Here is a 15,242-nt window from a genome sequence, read left to right as displayed (position 1 = left end):
ATTCACATGCAAAAATCATTCCCGCTGATAGTGCTGGCTATCAAGAAAGGATATACATACACGGGCGCACAGACCAAAATGAATAGACGCTTATTTTGGTGTATGAAAGCAAACAAATCATGGTTATTTCCTTCCATTTGTTGAGCCCAGTACATACTGCTCCACTAATATATTATATATCTGAAGTGGGCTCCAAGGGTCGGTGAATAACTGAGCCCTTGATGCTTTCTTAGTTAAAAGCATACATGATGAAACCACAAAATGCATCGTTTGTATGAGGTTCGAGCTGGGAAAAAAAAAATTGCTTTAATGCATTAGACCAGTCATCAAACTGTCCAGTTCGGTCTAGATTCTCCTGGACAACCATTTACTGATAGATAAATCAGAATACAAAGTGGGTCAGCCCTAGATTTCAGAGAGAGAGAGAGAGAGAGAGGAATCGATGGAGGGAAACTGTTATTCTACTTAATTATACAAGCATCAACATATAAGTGACTAGGAAATGTGCGGGGAAACAAACAGTTAAAATTCAAGATCGTGGCTAATCGGTCCAGTATTTACTGCCAACGAGAAACTGATCATAAGCCTTAAGAAGGCACTGGCCACTAATTTCCTCACGCAACAAAGTACTCCTCAGGGACATGAAATTTCAAACCAACGGCCTGCAACAGCAAAGAAAAATTTGAGAATAAACATTCTTCAACCTGGGGTTTTTATGGGCATTTACCCACCTTATTATATCTAATGCTGACTGAGATCCAGGCCACAGCACATTAGGAAACCGATAGTTTACTAGCCTTGCTGACATCCAAATACTGAATATTTTTCATATAGATAGGATATACCTAAGAAAGCATTGGTTCCGTAAATTAATTATTCATAGCAAAGGAAATGGAAGTTTCCTGCTCTGAAATTAAGGAAGCTTTCAAGCTACCATGAAACCATAGCAAATTTTCCAATCTGAAATCCATATGAAAAACTTGTTTTAAAATGAACCACATAGGAGTAGTATTGTTGAGAATGTAGTGCGTAAATTTCATTAATCTGCAACAAACATTATGCAACTTGCAGGTGAGAAGAAAATTTTGGTTCTGAAAACACTGAACACAATATCCCATAAGAAACTAGCATATAAAAACAATACAAAGATTAATCGAAAAAATATTTACCTGTGCAAATTTAATATCAGCATCACTGTGATCATTCAGTCTCCCAGCTGCATCACCAACATAAAAGGATCTACAACACAGATCCCTTTTAAACATTACGAAAACAGGCATCCAGCTATATTCAACAGAAAAATGAAGAAGGTAGTTCGGAGAATTTGTTCATGTTGAGAATACTGGAAACCAAAACCAGGCAAATAAACAGAGGGAAGGAAGAAATAACTGATCCATATCAATGGAAATGCCAGAGTTGAAGTGCTTCTCCATAATATGCCACATTCCTGGTTTGGGTTTACGAAATGCATCTGCTGCTTGACCAGAAGATTCACCAAACCCACAAGCTATAAAGACCTGCACAAAAAGCATTGCAAGTCAACTTTCATATTTACTGGATATTTTTCACATTAGCCTAACCAAATCATTATTCCACTAGGAACTTTAACAAGCAATAGATTAGGGCCCTCACTGAAGTGCCATTTCTTTTTGTAAATGTCCGTATTTATGATAACAATGCATAAAAGAAAGTCCAAGGCCAAAGATTAATAAAGAACCTGTTGCCAAAACAATTAAATTTTAAAAACGCACCCATCAATAGATGATCCAGAAACTCAATCCCTATGAACGAACAATTACATGAAAAGCTATGCATGCTTGAGTGGAAATCATCAAGCCTTTACTTGATCTTGTATTTCAAGCTTGCCAGTTCTTGAAATATTTTTCTAAGGCTTAATCAAGCTCTTAACATTTGTCCAAAAAAAATACAAGAGTCACAAGCCAGATGGCAAAGATCATCTGACTGGAAACATGTCTATATGTATTTTTCAGCCACGCCTTGTTTGGTTACGCAGTTTAGATGAGATGAGATGTTTTATTGAAAGTTGAATAAAATATTGTTAGAATATTCTTTTTTAATATTATTTTTGTTTTGGGATTTGAAAATGTTAAATTGTTTATTATATTTTGTGTGAGAGTTTGGGAAAGTTGTAATGATTATATAAGATGAGATGGGATAGTTTGGTTTTGTGTAACCAAACCAGCCTTAAAAGACTTTGGGATTTGATAAAGCATAGCATGAGAAAAAAAATAGCAGCAACAGGCATGCAGAGAAGAAAAAACCTACCGTTTATGAAGTGCCAGTTTACTGAAATTCAAATGTCAAGACAGGACAAACAGATAACCTTAATAAGTTAAATATCTGATTTCAAAGCGAGATTATTTGATTGCCAACTCCTCGTAAAAAATCACTTTGAATTGTGAGCTAAAAAAAAAAAGCAACTGAATTATCTTTTTTTCCAGGCACCAAATGCAGCGATTATCAAATAAGGACATACTTAACATCTTGGGATCTCCCAAGAATGACAATAGAGTTTCAATGAAAGATAATTTCACAGTTGTTACACAAATGGGCTTGTTTTACTGACCCAAAGACAAATGCAAAACTGTCATCCTGACTACCTGCATTGGTACCTTCACTTTCTTGATAAAATTGTTGAGGCGTCCAATTTTTGAGTCCACGGCAACCTGTCTCTTTTTCTTCCAGCGCTCAATATTTGATTCATTAGTGAAAATTACCTGATGGTAATATTCTTGATGATTAAAAAGGAAGACTAAGAACCCACACAATTGAACAAAGTAAAGGTTACTGTGACAAAGTGTAAGAATCATACTACATTTGAATAAAAAGGGTAAATTGTAGCAACAGGTTTCAGGAAATGCTACTATGAGTACTTGGCATATAACCAATCTGATCAGTGACAATTACTTGTGGCCACTTTTGATGGGAATTTGATCCAAGAAAAACAAAATTCCATGGTTTATAATGGGACTTGAAATAGGAGTTAGGCTACGTTTGGATGTTGAACTGAGTTAAGTTGAGTTAAGATGATAAAATATTGTTAAAATATTATTTTTTAATATTATTATTATTTTGAAATTTGAAAAAGTTGAATTGTTTATTATATTTTGTGTTGGAATTTGAAAAAGTTGTAATGATGAGTTGAAATGAGTTGAGAGGAGTTGAGGATCCAAACATAAAATCATGATATTAAATTACCCTCAATATATTTCAACTAGGTTTAATTAAAAAACGAAACAAACCAGTTTGTAGCCATCATTGTACAAGCACTGTAGCTTATCAGGGACTGAAGGATACATAAGGGACCAAGCATCTGCACCTACTCTGAAAGCAGAAGAGCATATTAGGTTTTTTTATCAAAAAATTCAGGTAACAGTTGACTCTAGGTGAGATGAGTCGTGATTCAAAGAATACTTTTATGAAACCCGGAAAAATGCTATTCAATATAAAAGCCTCAAACATTATATACTGCTATACCTCTTCACAGATGTTTTGGCAAGGGTTCCATCAAAATCAAATGCCGCAATTTTGTTTGAATCGTGAAGACCATCATCCTGCAGAAAGTAAAATGCTTTATATAAGAAGCTAAAAGCACTGCTTTCGTGCTGAATCATAATATTTGATAAGCTATAGATCAAAACCATACAAATACATGTGTGCAAGACTTAAAACTTGCATGTGCAACATAGTGAGTTTTTCCACAATGTTTTCCGGGTAATTAAATTTTCAAGGAATCAAACTGCCAATTACAGCAGTAAAATAAATGTACGTCAGTAAACAGTAAAAAGTGGAGGAACCAGCTTGCTTTGACCAATCTCTGAGCTGAACTATTCACAATCGAACTTGAAAAGGAAAAAAAAATATAAATTTCACACTTCATTTGTTTGTTGGAGTAATAGTACTTTGCTTTAATCTGATGCAGATCCTTGATCATTAATGTATTGAATAAAAATTCAAAAACTCTGTACTCTTTCTGGTAACAACCAAGCAACTTACAGAGACAAATTAAAAATATAAACTCACCTGTTCAAGATATATGATTGTGTTGAATGCCTTCCATTTTGGTTGAAGTGTAGCATCCTAAATATAAATAATAATGAATAAATAATAACAACAATAACATCAACTAAACATTACAAAGTTTAGTAGGTGGTATAAGTATGCAAGAAAAAGGGTTGTTATGATGATACAACATATGTGTGTGTGTATTAATGCATATACAAGCATCCATATTTATACATATCTTACTACTGCAATCAATACCTACTCTGACAAACAAGATGTTCCAAAGTCATTAAATTATTAACCAGAGAAAAGAACAATGGAATTTGACCATACTTTGTACATGTTCTTGACGCTGGAAACTGAGAAGGCTATATCTAAATTAGCTTCCCCATCAGATGTAGATAACTGCAAGCAATAGTGACAAAAATTTATATTAACAAATTAACCGCTAGATAATGAAAAGGCAATCAAAGAATATTGAAAAACACTGTTCAGGAACAACATATGATAATAAAGTCTGAAATAAACAATCAATGTCAGGTTGGCACGAGTCTCAACGCATCAAAGGCTGAATGCTTAAGATAGGAAGTAAAATATCAAAAGAAGCTACACCAACCTATGCTTTAGGAATCACACATCAAAGATATAACCTTCAAATTTTGAAAAAGAGCTTCCTTGGAAGCACGACTTTCAGCACAAAAATGAGTTTAGTAACTGTAATTGCAAGTTGCAACCATCTGACGCTAGGGATCCATTAACAACATTCTTATTAGTACAGCTGATCTGTCTATATATTGTAAATAACATAAGATTATAGTTCCATCAAAATGAGATGTATATACCCAATCAATGAAACCAATTAATAATCATCCACTTAAAAAGATAATTTTGCTACCTTGGCTTTCTTTGCATCCCTTTCTTTTAGTTCATTTTCTCCATCATCATCGTCATCTCCTTTATGAACCTGTTAACGAAACAACAAAAACTAATGCCAAGGCACTAGCTAAATACAGTGATGATAGTAGACTTAAGGCTTTTACTCTATATAATCTTAACCCCTTAATATAATGACAGATTTGCACAACTTATAAAAGGCACTGACATATTTACCTCCGTCCAGGAAAGTGACAGGCACACGAAGTATGAAGCTACAAGTGGAAAACAAAAGGGAGCGAAAAGAACACAGAGCCATGGCAGAAGTTACTAAGGCTGCGTTTGGATGTTGAGTTGAGCTCAGCTAGCTGAATTCTTTATGAATAGTAGTGAGTTGAGATGGTTGAGTGGGTTTTGTGGGGTCTCCTTAATATGAGTTTATATGTGTTTGGATGTTAAGATGAGTTTAAATATATTTATAGGAAGTTGTGAAAAAATTGGGGCCCACCATAGATATACTGTTTATGTGTCAGTTGTCTCCTGCACAGCCAACAGTAATTCTAAACTTGCGCGTGGCTAAAACCGGCAATTTACAGTACATTAGTACCCATTCTTACAAGCCCACTGCCCAAGTAATCATATTTATGACAAGTTCTGACAAAACAATGGACTTTCTCATTTCAATTGATTTTGGCAGCTTCCTTTTTCCAAAGCAGGCACTTCATACGACAGTGATCAATGTGTCAAGTCTATCTACAGTATGAAATGAGTTGAAACAGACGAAAACTCAGCTCAAAGTTTGTTTGGATGGCAGACTCGGTTCAAATTTGAACTGAGCTGAGCTGCTTCTATCATCCAAACGAAGCCTAAAAGACCAGGTCACTCCAAATCAGCCAGACATGAAGCATACGTTACAGAGGGATTTTAAACAAACGAAATGCAAATTCACTAATACTCCAAATTTCCAATGGCTTCTGGTAGTAATTCATTTAGTTTTTATGATACCTAACAGAAAGAGAAAGCGAAAGGAGGCTAATAGTACATGGGAAGTGAGAAAGTATGCAAATTGAACACATCTATTGCATGGACCAAAATCAGCAGCGTATAAGAGCTCCATGCCATACGATGAAGCACATTTTCACGTCTCCTATATAATATGTTTTCCTTGCACATTTTACGAACTATATCAAAAGAATCAACTCATACCTCTCCATTACCCACGGAGTCATCACATCTAACCAACGACTTCTCCAGCGCTTCCTGATCACTACTCTGTAAACACAAACATAAAAGCAAACATTTAATAGAAGAAAATCCATAGAAACCAAGCACCATACAAAGAAAAACTCTAAACCCTGATCCCTAATTTCCAAAACCCAACCAAACCTGCAAAGCCTCGAACCCCTTAATCGCCTCGGCCGAGCAGACCGCGGCCGCTCCAACCGGAAAGCAATCCAAGTGGTGCCATTTGGTCATGTCGAATCCTCGCGCGTCCCGGCTCACTATCCCCACCCTGAGAGCCTTCTTGATGATCGCTTTCGCGCACTTCTTGCACGAGGACCGGTCCGACTTCGCATACTCGGCGACAATATGGGAAGGAGGAGGACGACGAGGCGGCATTGGCGGTTTTTTGAAGGAGAAGAAATAAAAACGTTTCGGGTTTTGGAAGCGGAAGCGAGAGAAACGTTTCTGGAAGATCAGTGGAGAATCGGGGTTTTGGGGGAGGTTCAACGGGCGGGGTAAGAAGCAGAGTCTGGAGACTGTTAGCATAAAGTGAGAGAGAGAGAGAGAGAGAGAGAGAGACGCGCCCACACCCCTGTTGGGTGGCACTACATACACAATACGTTAATCTAACACCAACATCAACACACGATAATAATAAATTTAATTTTAATTTTAATAAATTCAAGTTAAAACTTATTGACCTATTAAGCAATTAACTATTAAGATACGATTGTTTAACAAGTTAATAACAGGTCAATTCATTTTGACTCGTTATAATCCGTTAAGAAATTTAAAGTTACAATTATACCTTTATACTTAAAAATAAAATTATTAGAATTGTAATTTTGAACTTGTAATTAGTTTTATATTTTTTATAAATATTGTAATTTTAATATTTATATAAAATTATATTAAACTTAATTAGATGTTAATTTCATATATGTTCAATTTATTTACATAAATAGATTTAAACAGGTCAGATCGTGCCGTGTTTAGGACTTTGAGCCCGATCCGTCCGACTAACCAATTCGCCTAGCCAGAATAAAAACGGGTTCATCGGGTCAACATATAATAAGCGAAAATTTCTTGTTACAGGCGATTTGCACATTCAGATGCGCACCTATCCAATATGACAAGTGAAACGGTGCGGATTTGAGGTATAAGGCAACATCAAAATGGGTATGTAGCAGGATTTTGAAATTTTGAATCCATTTACTAAAGTGAAATTGAAACCCTAACCCTTTCATATGCATCTCCTCCCACACCCTTCCCCTTCCCCTTCTCTTCTCCTTCATCCATTTCCACACCCTTCACCTTCTCCCTCATCCGTTCTGCACCCTTCTTCCAAATCTCATTCACAAAGACCCTAACTCAAACGGTTTTGTCCATTCCTCGAGAATTTTTGTCATCTAGAAGCCCCCTCCTATTGAACCCAGGCCGAGCATCCGCTCTCCTCCACGTCACGCCTCCTGCGGTGTGGACACCGTTCAACGGCGCCTTCTCAGGTGAGGATCCCTCTCCCTTGCCTCTCTCTAGCTCTTAGTGTCTCGGATTTTTGCGATTTGGATGAATAACAGCATTAGACAGCTGTACCTCCAGGTAAGCCTCCAGATATTCAAAACCAGTGACAACACTTTGCTCCAAATTAATATCATACGCCCTTTGAGGCATTTCACCAAATAGTTTGTAGCCCCTCTTGTTTTAAACTTCAATACGGAGCAAGTTTAAATTGAAACTTTAATTAGATAATAATCTAAAGTTCAGTGGTGTATTTAACAATGTGGTGGTAGATTGGAAGAGTTAATTGTAATATATGCGCATTTATATCATTCAATATCTTGAAATTACACAAAAGCTCTATCTAGAATATTCTAAGATTACAGGATAATATGAAAAGATTTATAAAAAAAAAAGACAAATTCGATAATTTATATATAATCACTTGTGTTAGGGGCTTGAAAATGGCTCAAGCTTTGCAATTATTTGTCAAACCATTTCCGCATTCTTATAGCATTTTAGAGAAAACTAGCTTTTATTTCTGGTGCACTTATGTTCGATTTTGAGTTGTGAAAATATAATGTATTGATTTAACTCTTGTTTTTTTTATAGATAAACATTCAAGTGAGAGTTGAAATCTCTGAAACGGGAAAGGAAATGATATATTTTTCTTGGTGAAGTGATGGAGTAGGTTGGGATTATGCTCTTACGATGATCAGTGATGTATTTCATATTTGTATTAATATAATTGCTACTTTAATTTAGCCCAGTAGATGAAAAAAAAAATTGATGTAATTATGAATTGCAAGATCTTTTGTAATGAACATTTGTATTGTGTTTTGTAATACTATCTATATTCAACTTATTTGCTCATCATCCCACCATTAACATTTCTTAATTGATAAACAAGATTTAATTATGCACGAGGCTACAAGATTCTAATTATGAACAAGTCTCATCATTGCTCATCATCCCACCATGATTGCAAACTTTCATATTTTGGATTTTTTTTATTTTTTTCAAATTAATTAAATAGTTTCCGGTTTTTACTTCCTATTGATTAGATCTAAAATTTTTTGTTGTCAAGTTGAACAAGATGCGGTGCTTAATAGTTCACATTTATCATGTGTTGTTCTCTGTAATCTCTAAAATCGTCAACCCAAGTCTTAGTGGTGAATGCTGTGTTATAATTCGACCCAACCTGAACAGTATGGGTCGGGTCAGATCTGGTTCACGGGCTACATTCCGGGTCGGGTTCAGACCCGTGTTCTACTGGTCGGGTTTCAGGCCTAGCCGTGTTAGCCTTTGTTTTGCAAAGGCTTTCCAACTTTTGCTGCCATTGGACCGATTGGTTAAAGAAATAAAATTGAGGGGAAAATAAATGTTTTTCAGATTATTACATATATAAAAAGATTTTATAGAAATAAGTGTGGTGTTAGTGCCACATAAATTTCTATAACTTTTTTTTTAATATGAACAGTGTAAATTCTGTTTTTCCTATTTTTTCAAACATTTTTTAAACCCATTTAAACATTTTTCAAAATAAAAAAATCATAAAATTATTAAAAAATACTTCCTTAAACATGAAATATAAAAAAAATTAAAATTCGGTACAAAACAAGTGTACAATTTTTCAATGGCTATCATCTTTTTAAAAAATAAATTCACAAATTAAAATAGACTTATAGTACGTTAGACTTTTATAATATCTTTTTATAACTAAATCATTTCTCAATATTTTTTCCTTACTTTATGTCACTCCTAACAAAACTCAATTGCACATCCTACTTGTCAAAGGATTTTTTTATTTAATTTTTTTAATTCGTGATTTTTTTATTTAAGTTTTTTAATTCGTGATTTTTTTATTTAATTTATGCATATTATAAATGCATGTAAATCTTTTTCTAGTTCTTCCTATAACTAAATTGAATTGGGTGAGTAGAATTTTGGTTAACAATTGAAACTGAAAAAAAAAAAATGAGTTATTGTACATTCGAGCATGTCATATGTTATTTTGCATAACAAAATGCATTGTAAATACTAAATTAGAGGATAATAACTCTATATTCTCTTAAAATTCAAATTAATTGAGTAATTAGTTTATTCTCTATTATCATGAGAGGAATAATGATAAAATGTAAATGAATAAAAATTTGCAAATGTAGAATAGCATTATTCATTCTTTATAATCCACAAGAAAATTTTCATTTAAAAAAAATAAAAATGATACTAGGAGTCTAGGACTCGAATTGCGTGCATTCCAAGGGACTTCAACTTTGGCGGCTGGGTTTTCTCTGTTGATAAAAATATTTGAAATTATCAATCATTTTGAAAAAAAATAATAAAATATAAAATTTATATGAAAATAAAAAAATAAATTTTTTAATAATAAATTTTTTTTTTTTTTAAATAATTATGCGATATTTATAAACTTCGCAATTATATATAGAATTTCTTCTATATTTCGTTGCATGGCGTAGTCAAAAAATAGAAATTACTTACATCAACATACTGTTGATGTAAGCCTCAACACATTTAGGTTGTATTTGGATGTTGAAATGAGTTGAGTTGAGATGATAAAATATTATTAGAATATTATTTTTTAATATTATTGTTATTTTAAAATTTGAAAAAATTAAAATTATTTATTATATTTTGTATTGTGATTTAAAAAAATTGTAATGATGAATTGAGATGAGTTGAGATGAGATCCAAACTCACCCTTAGTGTTGTTGAGTTTAAAAAATAATAATAATAATAATAATAATTATAATGTGCTGAAAGTGCCGTTGATGCGTAGCCGTGCTCGCCAAAAAAAAGTTCCACGCACTCACCCCATCTCAATCTGAGAGTTGTCACCTTTGCCGGCAAACAATCACTTTCTACTCTGAAAATCTGCTTCTATTATCTCAGCTGCCAATTCTGACTTGGGACTCAAATAAGGGACTCGGATCTTGGTCCACTACGTGGGGCTGCAACTTGTATATTTCCACTAGTCTTCATCAACTGTGTTCTAGGTCTCGTTGTTTAGTTTAACAGATGAGAAGAAATAAAATAAAGTATTATTATATTATTTATTATATTTTGTATAAAAATTTAAAAAAATTATAATAATTATATAAGAAACTCATCTCATTTAGTATCCAAACCAACTCTTAACACGTAGAATAGAAGTGCATGATTTCAAAGGCAACAAAAGAGGCCTTTTGCCATGGACAGGGAACCCTACAGACAAGGATCTTGATAGCAATAAACCTCACCCCAAGCTTTTACTTACTTTCCTTCCACTTGCCTGCAGACTCCTGCTTCATCCTCTTATCTCAATATGGGCGCAGCTTCATTATTCCAACAATGAAGAAGAAAACTCAAAACAAAAATAAAAAATAGAGAATGAGAACAAAGAGCTGTCAATCTTTAAGCCCACATTCAAATAATTATTTCATAATATACAATTTATATTATATTAAAAAAACCAACATTCTTCCTGCACTACGTTTGTTTGGGTTACAAATAATTTCAAGCTGAAATCATGTCATAATCACAAATTAGCAACATGATGTACAAAAACCCCAGGCTACTCAAACCTATAGATAGTGGTATAAAGCTTAGAAAATTCGAAAACATTCACGGTGCCAAGTGTTTGAATAAAACATACATATTAACAGCAGAATATACTACTCGCACGCCAGTTTCGTACCGAAGCTTGTTAGGCAAATTGCAAATGCCTGAAAAGCTGACAAAGGCTGCCTGTAATCCATGGTGAAGGTATCATCCCCTACTTTCCCAAACTGAAGGAGAACTGTTTCCTCGTTTCCTTTTCCTCCCGGTTGACTTTGATCTAAGATTGCAACCAGTTGAAAATTCTTCACTGATGCTACTGTCACCCGACCATGGAAATTTAAACACCAGCACTGCAAATGCTCATGCCACCTAGGAGCTTTGTTCCTCAAAATTGTATTTCCGGAAGCAGCAGATTCAGGTTTCTTCATCTTGGAGTTGTCTAGAGACTTGTCATAGGCAGTTTCTCCTTGTGATGAGCACTTCAGTGAACAAGCCATTCTCCTTGGACCTCTAGGTTTCAAAAGGTTGAATTTGTAAGACACCTGCCCTATCTCAAAGTTGCCAGCTGGAACTTGGGGGCTAATTTGCTTGCTTGCAAAACGGCGGCTGCCTCTGCTGCTTGAGGGTTTTGCACCACTGTGTGGTGGCTGGCTATCATAGATTGCAAAATTCGTGCCAAGAAAGTCCGAGCTACAACACATTTCAAATCATATGAGAATGCAAACAAAATATTGAGGGTACGGTAATAATTTTTTTCTTATTACTTGACAGATCCTTCGAACAACAAGAATTCTAACTGAAACCAGACATCAAAATCCTTTTCACATGGCACAAAAATAATTTAAAGACATCCTGCAGGTAACGATGGTTGTAGTACAGGAAATTAACACGCGCACGTGCACAAATATACATGCCAAATCAGAAAATGCCTCTTCTTAAATAAGAATATCTCACCTTAACTTTCCAACGTAAGCATTACTCCCTTGTGATAGGTCATCAGCATCGAGTGATATAATATACTCAGTGTGAGCACCATTCCTATACCTCCGTGCTGCCAGGAGAAACTTCCCCTTATCTGTGAATGCTGCCAGGAAGAGGAAATGAGAAAAACTCTATTGAGACATAAAGCAATATAGGAATATAAGGCAAAAGAATCAAGGTGTTTATGGATTCAACGAGGTTGAAGCTGTTTGAGAAAATGGTTGAATTTTCCAGCAGTGGGTTAAATCTTAGCTCTAGCTTTAGCAAACCAAAAATCACAATCAAATACTAACAAATCCTAGATTTTTTTCCCAATATCTTCACAATTTTACATTCTCATTTGTTTAAATGTTTTATCACATACTTTCAGACACCAAAAAACTCCACTTGATAGCACAAAACAATTTGTTCTATCCATAGAACACATTCAAATAAGGTAAAAATCTTTTCTGAGTTATGTTTGGCTGTGTAATAATACCCAAAAATGGGAATTAGAGGGAGTTCAATTCGAAATATTAAAAGACCAATATATTTGAAGTTAACCCACATGGAAAGCCCACATCCACTAATACGTAAGACAAATAAAGGGAAGAAAGTAACTTTATAACTAATCTGGAAGGGAAGAAAGTAACTTTATAACTACTCTGGAACGGGCCAGACTCGGAAGCAGTCAAGTCAACTCAAGAGGGGAGTTATGCAGAATGCAGTTGTCCCCCCATTTGTCCCTACTGAGCTGTAAGTCAACTTGCAGGTATGACATCTAGCCAAAAAAACCTAACACTTAGACAATTGAGATATAGCCCTTTGATTTTGGTTTCAGTGACATACCTGTCAAAGTTCTCAAGTAAAAAATAACATAACTTCAGAGGAAGCATAGAACATAATTGTAATCAGAAACTTGATTATCATGCCTATTACATCTTATAGAAAGTTAGTCCACTTTGTTTTTTACAAGTTAGAAAGTTATTCCACTAATATATACTTACATGGAGTAAGGGCGAGATAAAGGTAAAAAGTTGAAGTCTTCTTGTTCCGTTTTATAAGGCATTGGTGTGGAAGGTCACGCGGTCCCGGCTGCATTTAAAAAATAATAATAAGACCACCAACCCCAAATATCATCAAAACTTCATCGACAAATAAATGTCATCAGACCCAAAATATAAATCGGGACACTAAGGTGCGGTTTGGATAGTGAGATAAGATGAGATGAGATGAGATGATTTTAGATAAAAGTTGAAAGTTGAATAAAATATTGTTAGAATATTATTTATTATTATTATTATTGTTTTGGGATTTGAAAAAGTTGAATTGTTTATTATATTTTGTGTGAAAATTTAAAAACGTTGTAATGATGAGATGACACGACATGAAACACTTTCATTATCTAAATGAGACCTGCCTAAATAAACAAACCACGAGCAACTCCATCTGCAAAACCATCTCCCATCAAAAGGATGAACGAAACAAGCATCGCATGTGCAGTGGCAAGAACAAAATCTTCCCTTGTACTTTCTTATATCACGTTGAAGAAACAATCATCCCGAGAACTCAATAAATTGGCTTTTTTTTTTATTTATTTGTAGTCTTTCTGAGACTATGTTTAAAAAACAGGTCTTTGTTCCAAATCGAAGACAGCTTTGTCGCATGGTAATATTTGGTGGATAGAAATAATGACACGATAACTACCGAACAATTACTTATCAAAAAAAAAAAACTACTGAACAATTAACAAGAAATTGTATGATTCCTTTATTCCTTGTGCCTAAGGTTCAAATTTTTTGGAGAAATCAATTTAAAAACATAAGAAGTTTTCAAATCTTGTCAATGTTTGAAACACCCAATAAAAAAATAATTTTTCAGCTAAATGAAAAGGTATTCAATTCTTACACCCAAATAAACAACAACATCAAAAAATAACTTAAAAAGTATGATACTTCCGTGATACTGCAATCTCTTCATTATTAGGCGAGATTCTTACAATTACTTTCCGAAATAAGCTGAAAGCTCTCTTATAAAAGGGTGGTATGGATACGTATGGAAAAGGCATAAAGAGGAAGCGATCATCCCCTGATCTTGTCTCGGCCTTTTTTCCAATTCCAATCGGTAGAACCCATACGTTCGTATCAATGTATTAATCAAAATGCCCAGTTTTAAAAAGTTCCAATGAAGCATGCATCCGAGAATTTCAAAGGGAAAAAAAGGAACAGAGGAAAGCAGTGATAATTCTAAGGAGAAGGAGGACCTGTTTGAGGCAAGAAGGGAAGGTGATTAAGCCAGTGAGAGAAGGGGACCGAACGATTTCTTTGGTGATCTGTCTCCACCGCTTGCAGACGCAGGCACAAGAGACGACGTTTTGGCGGAGGGGCCAGTGGCCCTCGCTCCTCTCCACCCGCTGAATGATCTCCACCAGTAGCTCCGGGAGCATTCCGGCCCATGAGCCTTCGGGCTGGCCTGCCGCCCCTCCTCCCCGCCCAGACCCCGAGCCAACCGCGTCCTCATCCGAGTCGCGAACGCGCCCACTCTTCTCGTTCAGTTCCTTGAATGACTTAGAGAATCTACGAGAGAAAATGGACCTCCTCAGTGACATCGCTTTGGGGCAAACTCACGCGCAGAGAGAGAGAGAGAGAGAGAGAGAGAAGCGGAGAGTTTTTCCCCCGAGCAGATCGAAAAGATGAAATAGAAAAGAAAAATGATAAAGTTACGAATTCGTGAGAAGTAGAAGATGACGGGCGAGCGAAAGAACGATAATAAGGACAGGTTTCGCTCGAAGGGAAACTCGAGCGTTGGATGACTGGAATCGGTCTCAAATAATAAACTAGCAAACGTGTAGGATCGTGTAATCTACGGTGTCTATAATCTGATATTTATGTTTAAACTCGCTTTCGAAATTACGTATCTGACCTTGGCTGCGTATAGTTTAACCTCGCATATTTTTGGGGGGTTTTTGGCTGCGTATAGTTTAAACGAGCATTGGGATAATGCTATTATGAAAATTTTGAGTATTACAATTTTGTGCTATTTTTTTTTCATTATTTATTTTTTTTTCAAACAAATTAAAATAGAATAAAAACATGATGTTT

At 35.0% G+C, this 15,242-nt stretch overlaps 2 protein-coding genes across 3 annotated transcripts; both read right to left on the bottom strand.

Annotated features, from left to right (window-relative positions):
- Nucleotides 1–289: 289 nt before the first annotated feature.
- LOC109012260 (polynucleotide 3'-phosphatase ZDP) lies at nt 290–6,728 on the bottom strand. Of its 2 annotated transcripts, none has more exons than XM_018993794.2 (11): nt 6,286–6,728; nt 6,106–6,171; nt 4,922–4,990; nt 4,360–4,431; nt 4,045–4,101; nt 3,499–3,575; nt 3,264–3,345; nt 2,622–2,738; nt 1,390–1,517; nt 1,170–1,239; nt 290–662 (listed from the first exon to the last, which is right to left on the bottom strand). In XM_018993794.2, the coding sequence occupies exons 1-11, from the start codon at nt 6,667–6,669 to the stop codon at nt 615–617; spliced, it is 1,170 nt and encodes a 389-aa protein (XP_018849339.1). In that variant the 5' UTR covers nt 6,670–6,728; the 3' UTR covers nt 290–614. The 2 variants fall into 2 exon arrangements, with proteins under 2 accessions (XP_018849339.1, XP_018849346.1); XM_018993801.2 differs by having other exon boundaries at nt 2,634–2,738; nt 6,286–6,712.
- A 4,350-nt stretch (nt 6,729–11,078) lies between these two features.
- Nucleotides 11,079–14,998, bottom strand: LOC109012185 (tubby-like F-box protein 7). Its single transcript, XM_018993707.2, has 4 exons — nt 14,405–14,998; nt 13,149–13,236; nt 12,136–12,265; nt 11,079–11,871 (listed from the first exon to the last, which is right to left on the bottom strand). Exons 1-4 carry the CDS (start codon nt 14,747–14,749, stop codon nt 11,295–11,297), a joined length of 1,140 nt encoding a protein of 379 aa, XP_018849252.1. The 5' UTR covers nt 14,750–14,998; the 3' UTR covers nt 11,079–11,294.
- Between the last annotated feature and the right edge of the window lie 244 nt (nt 14,999–15,242).

Source organism: Juglans regia, chromosome 2 (assembly GCF_001411555.2).
Source record: "Juglans regia cultivar Chandler chromosome 2, Walnut 2.0, whole genome shotgun sequence".
Classification (NCBI taxonomy): domain Eukaryota; kingdom Viridiplantae; phylum Streptophyta; class Magnoliopsida; order Fagales; family Juglandaceae; genus Juglans; species Juglans regia.
Note: the sequence above shows the minus strand (reverse complement) of the source record. Positions and strands in the feature narration are given on the sequence as shown.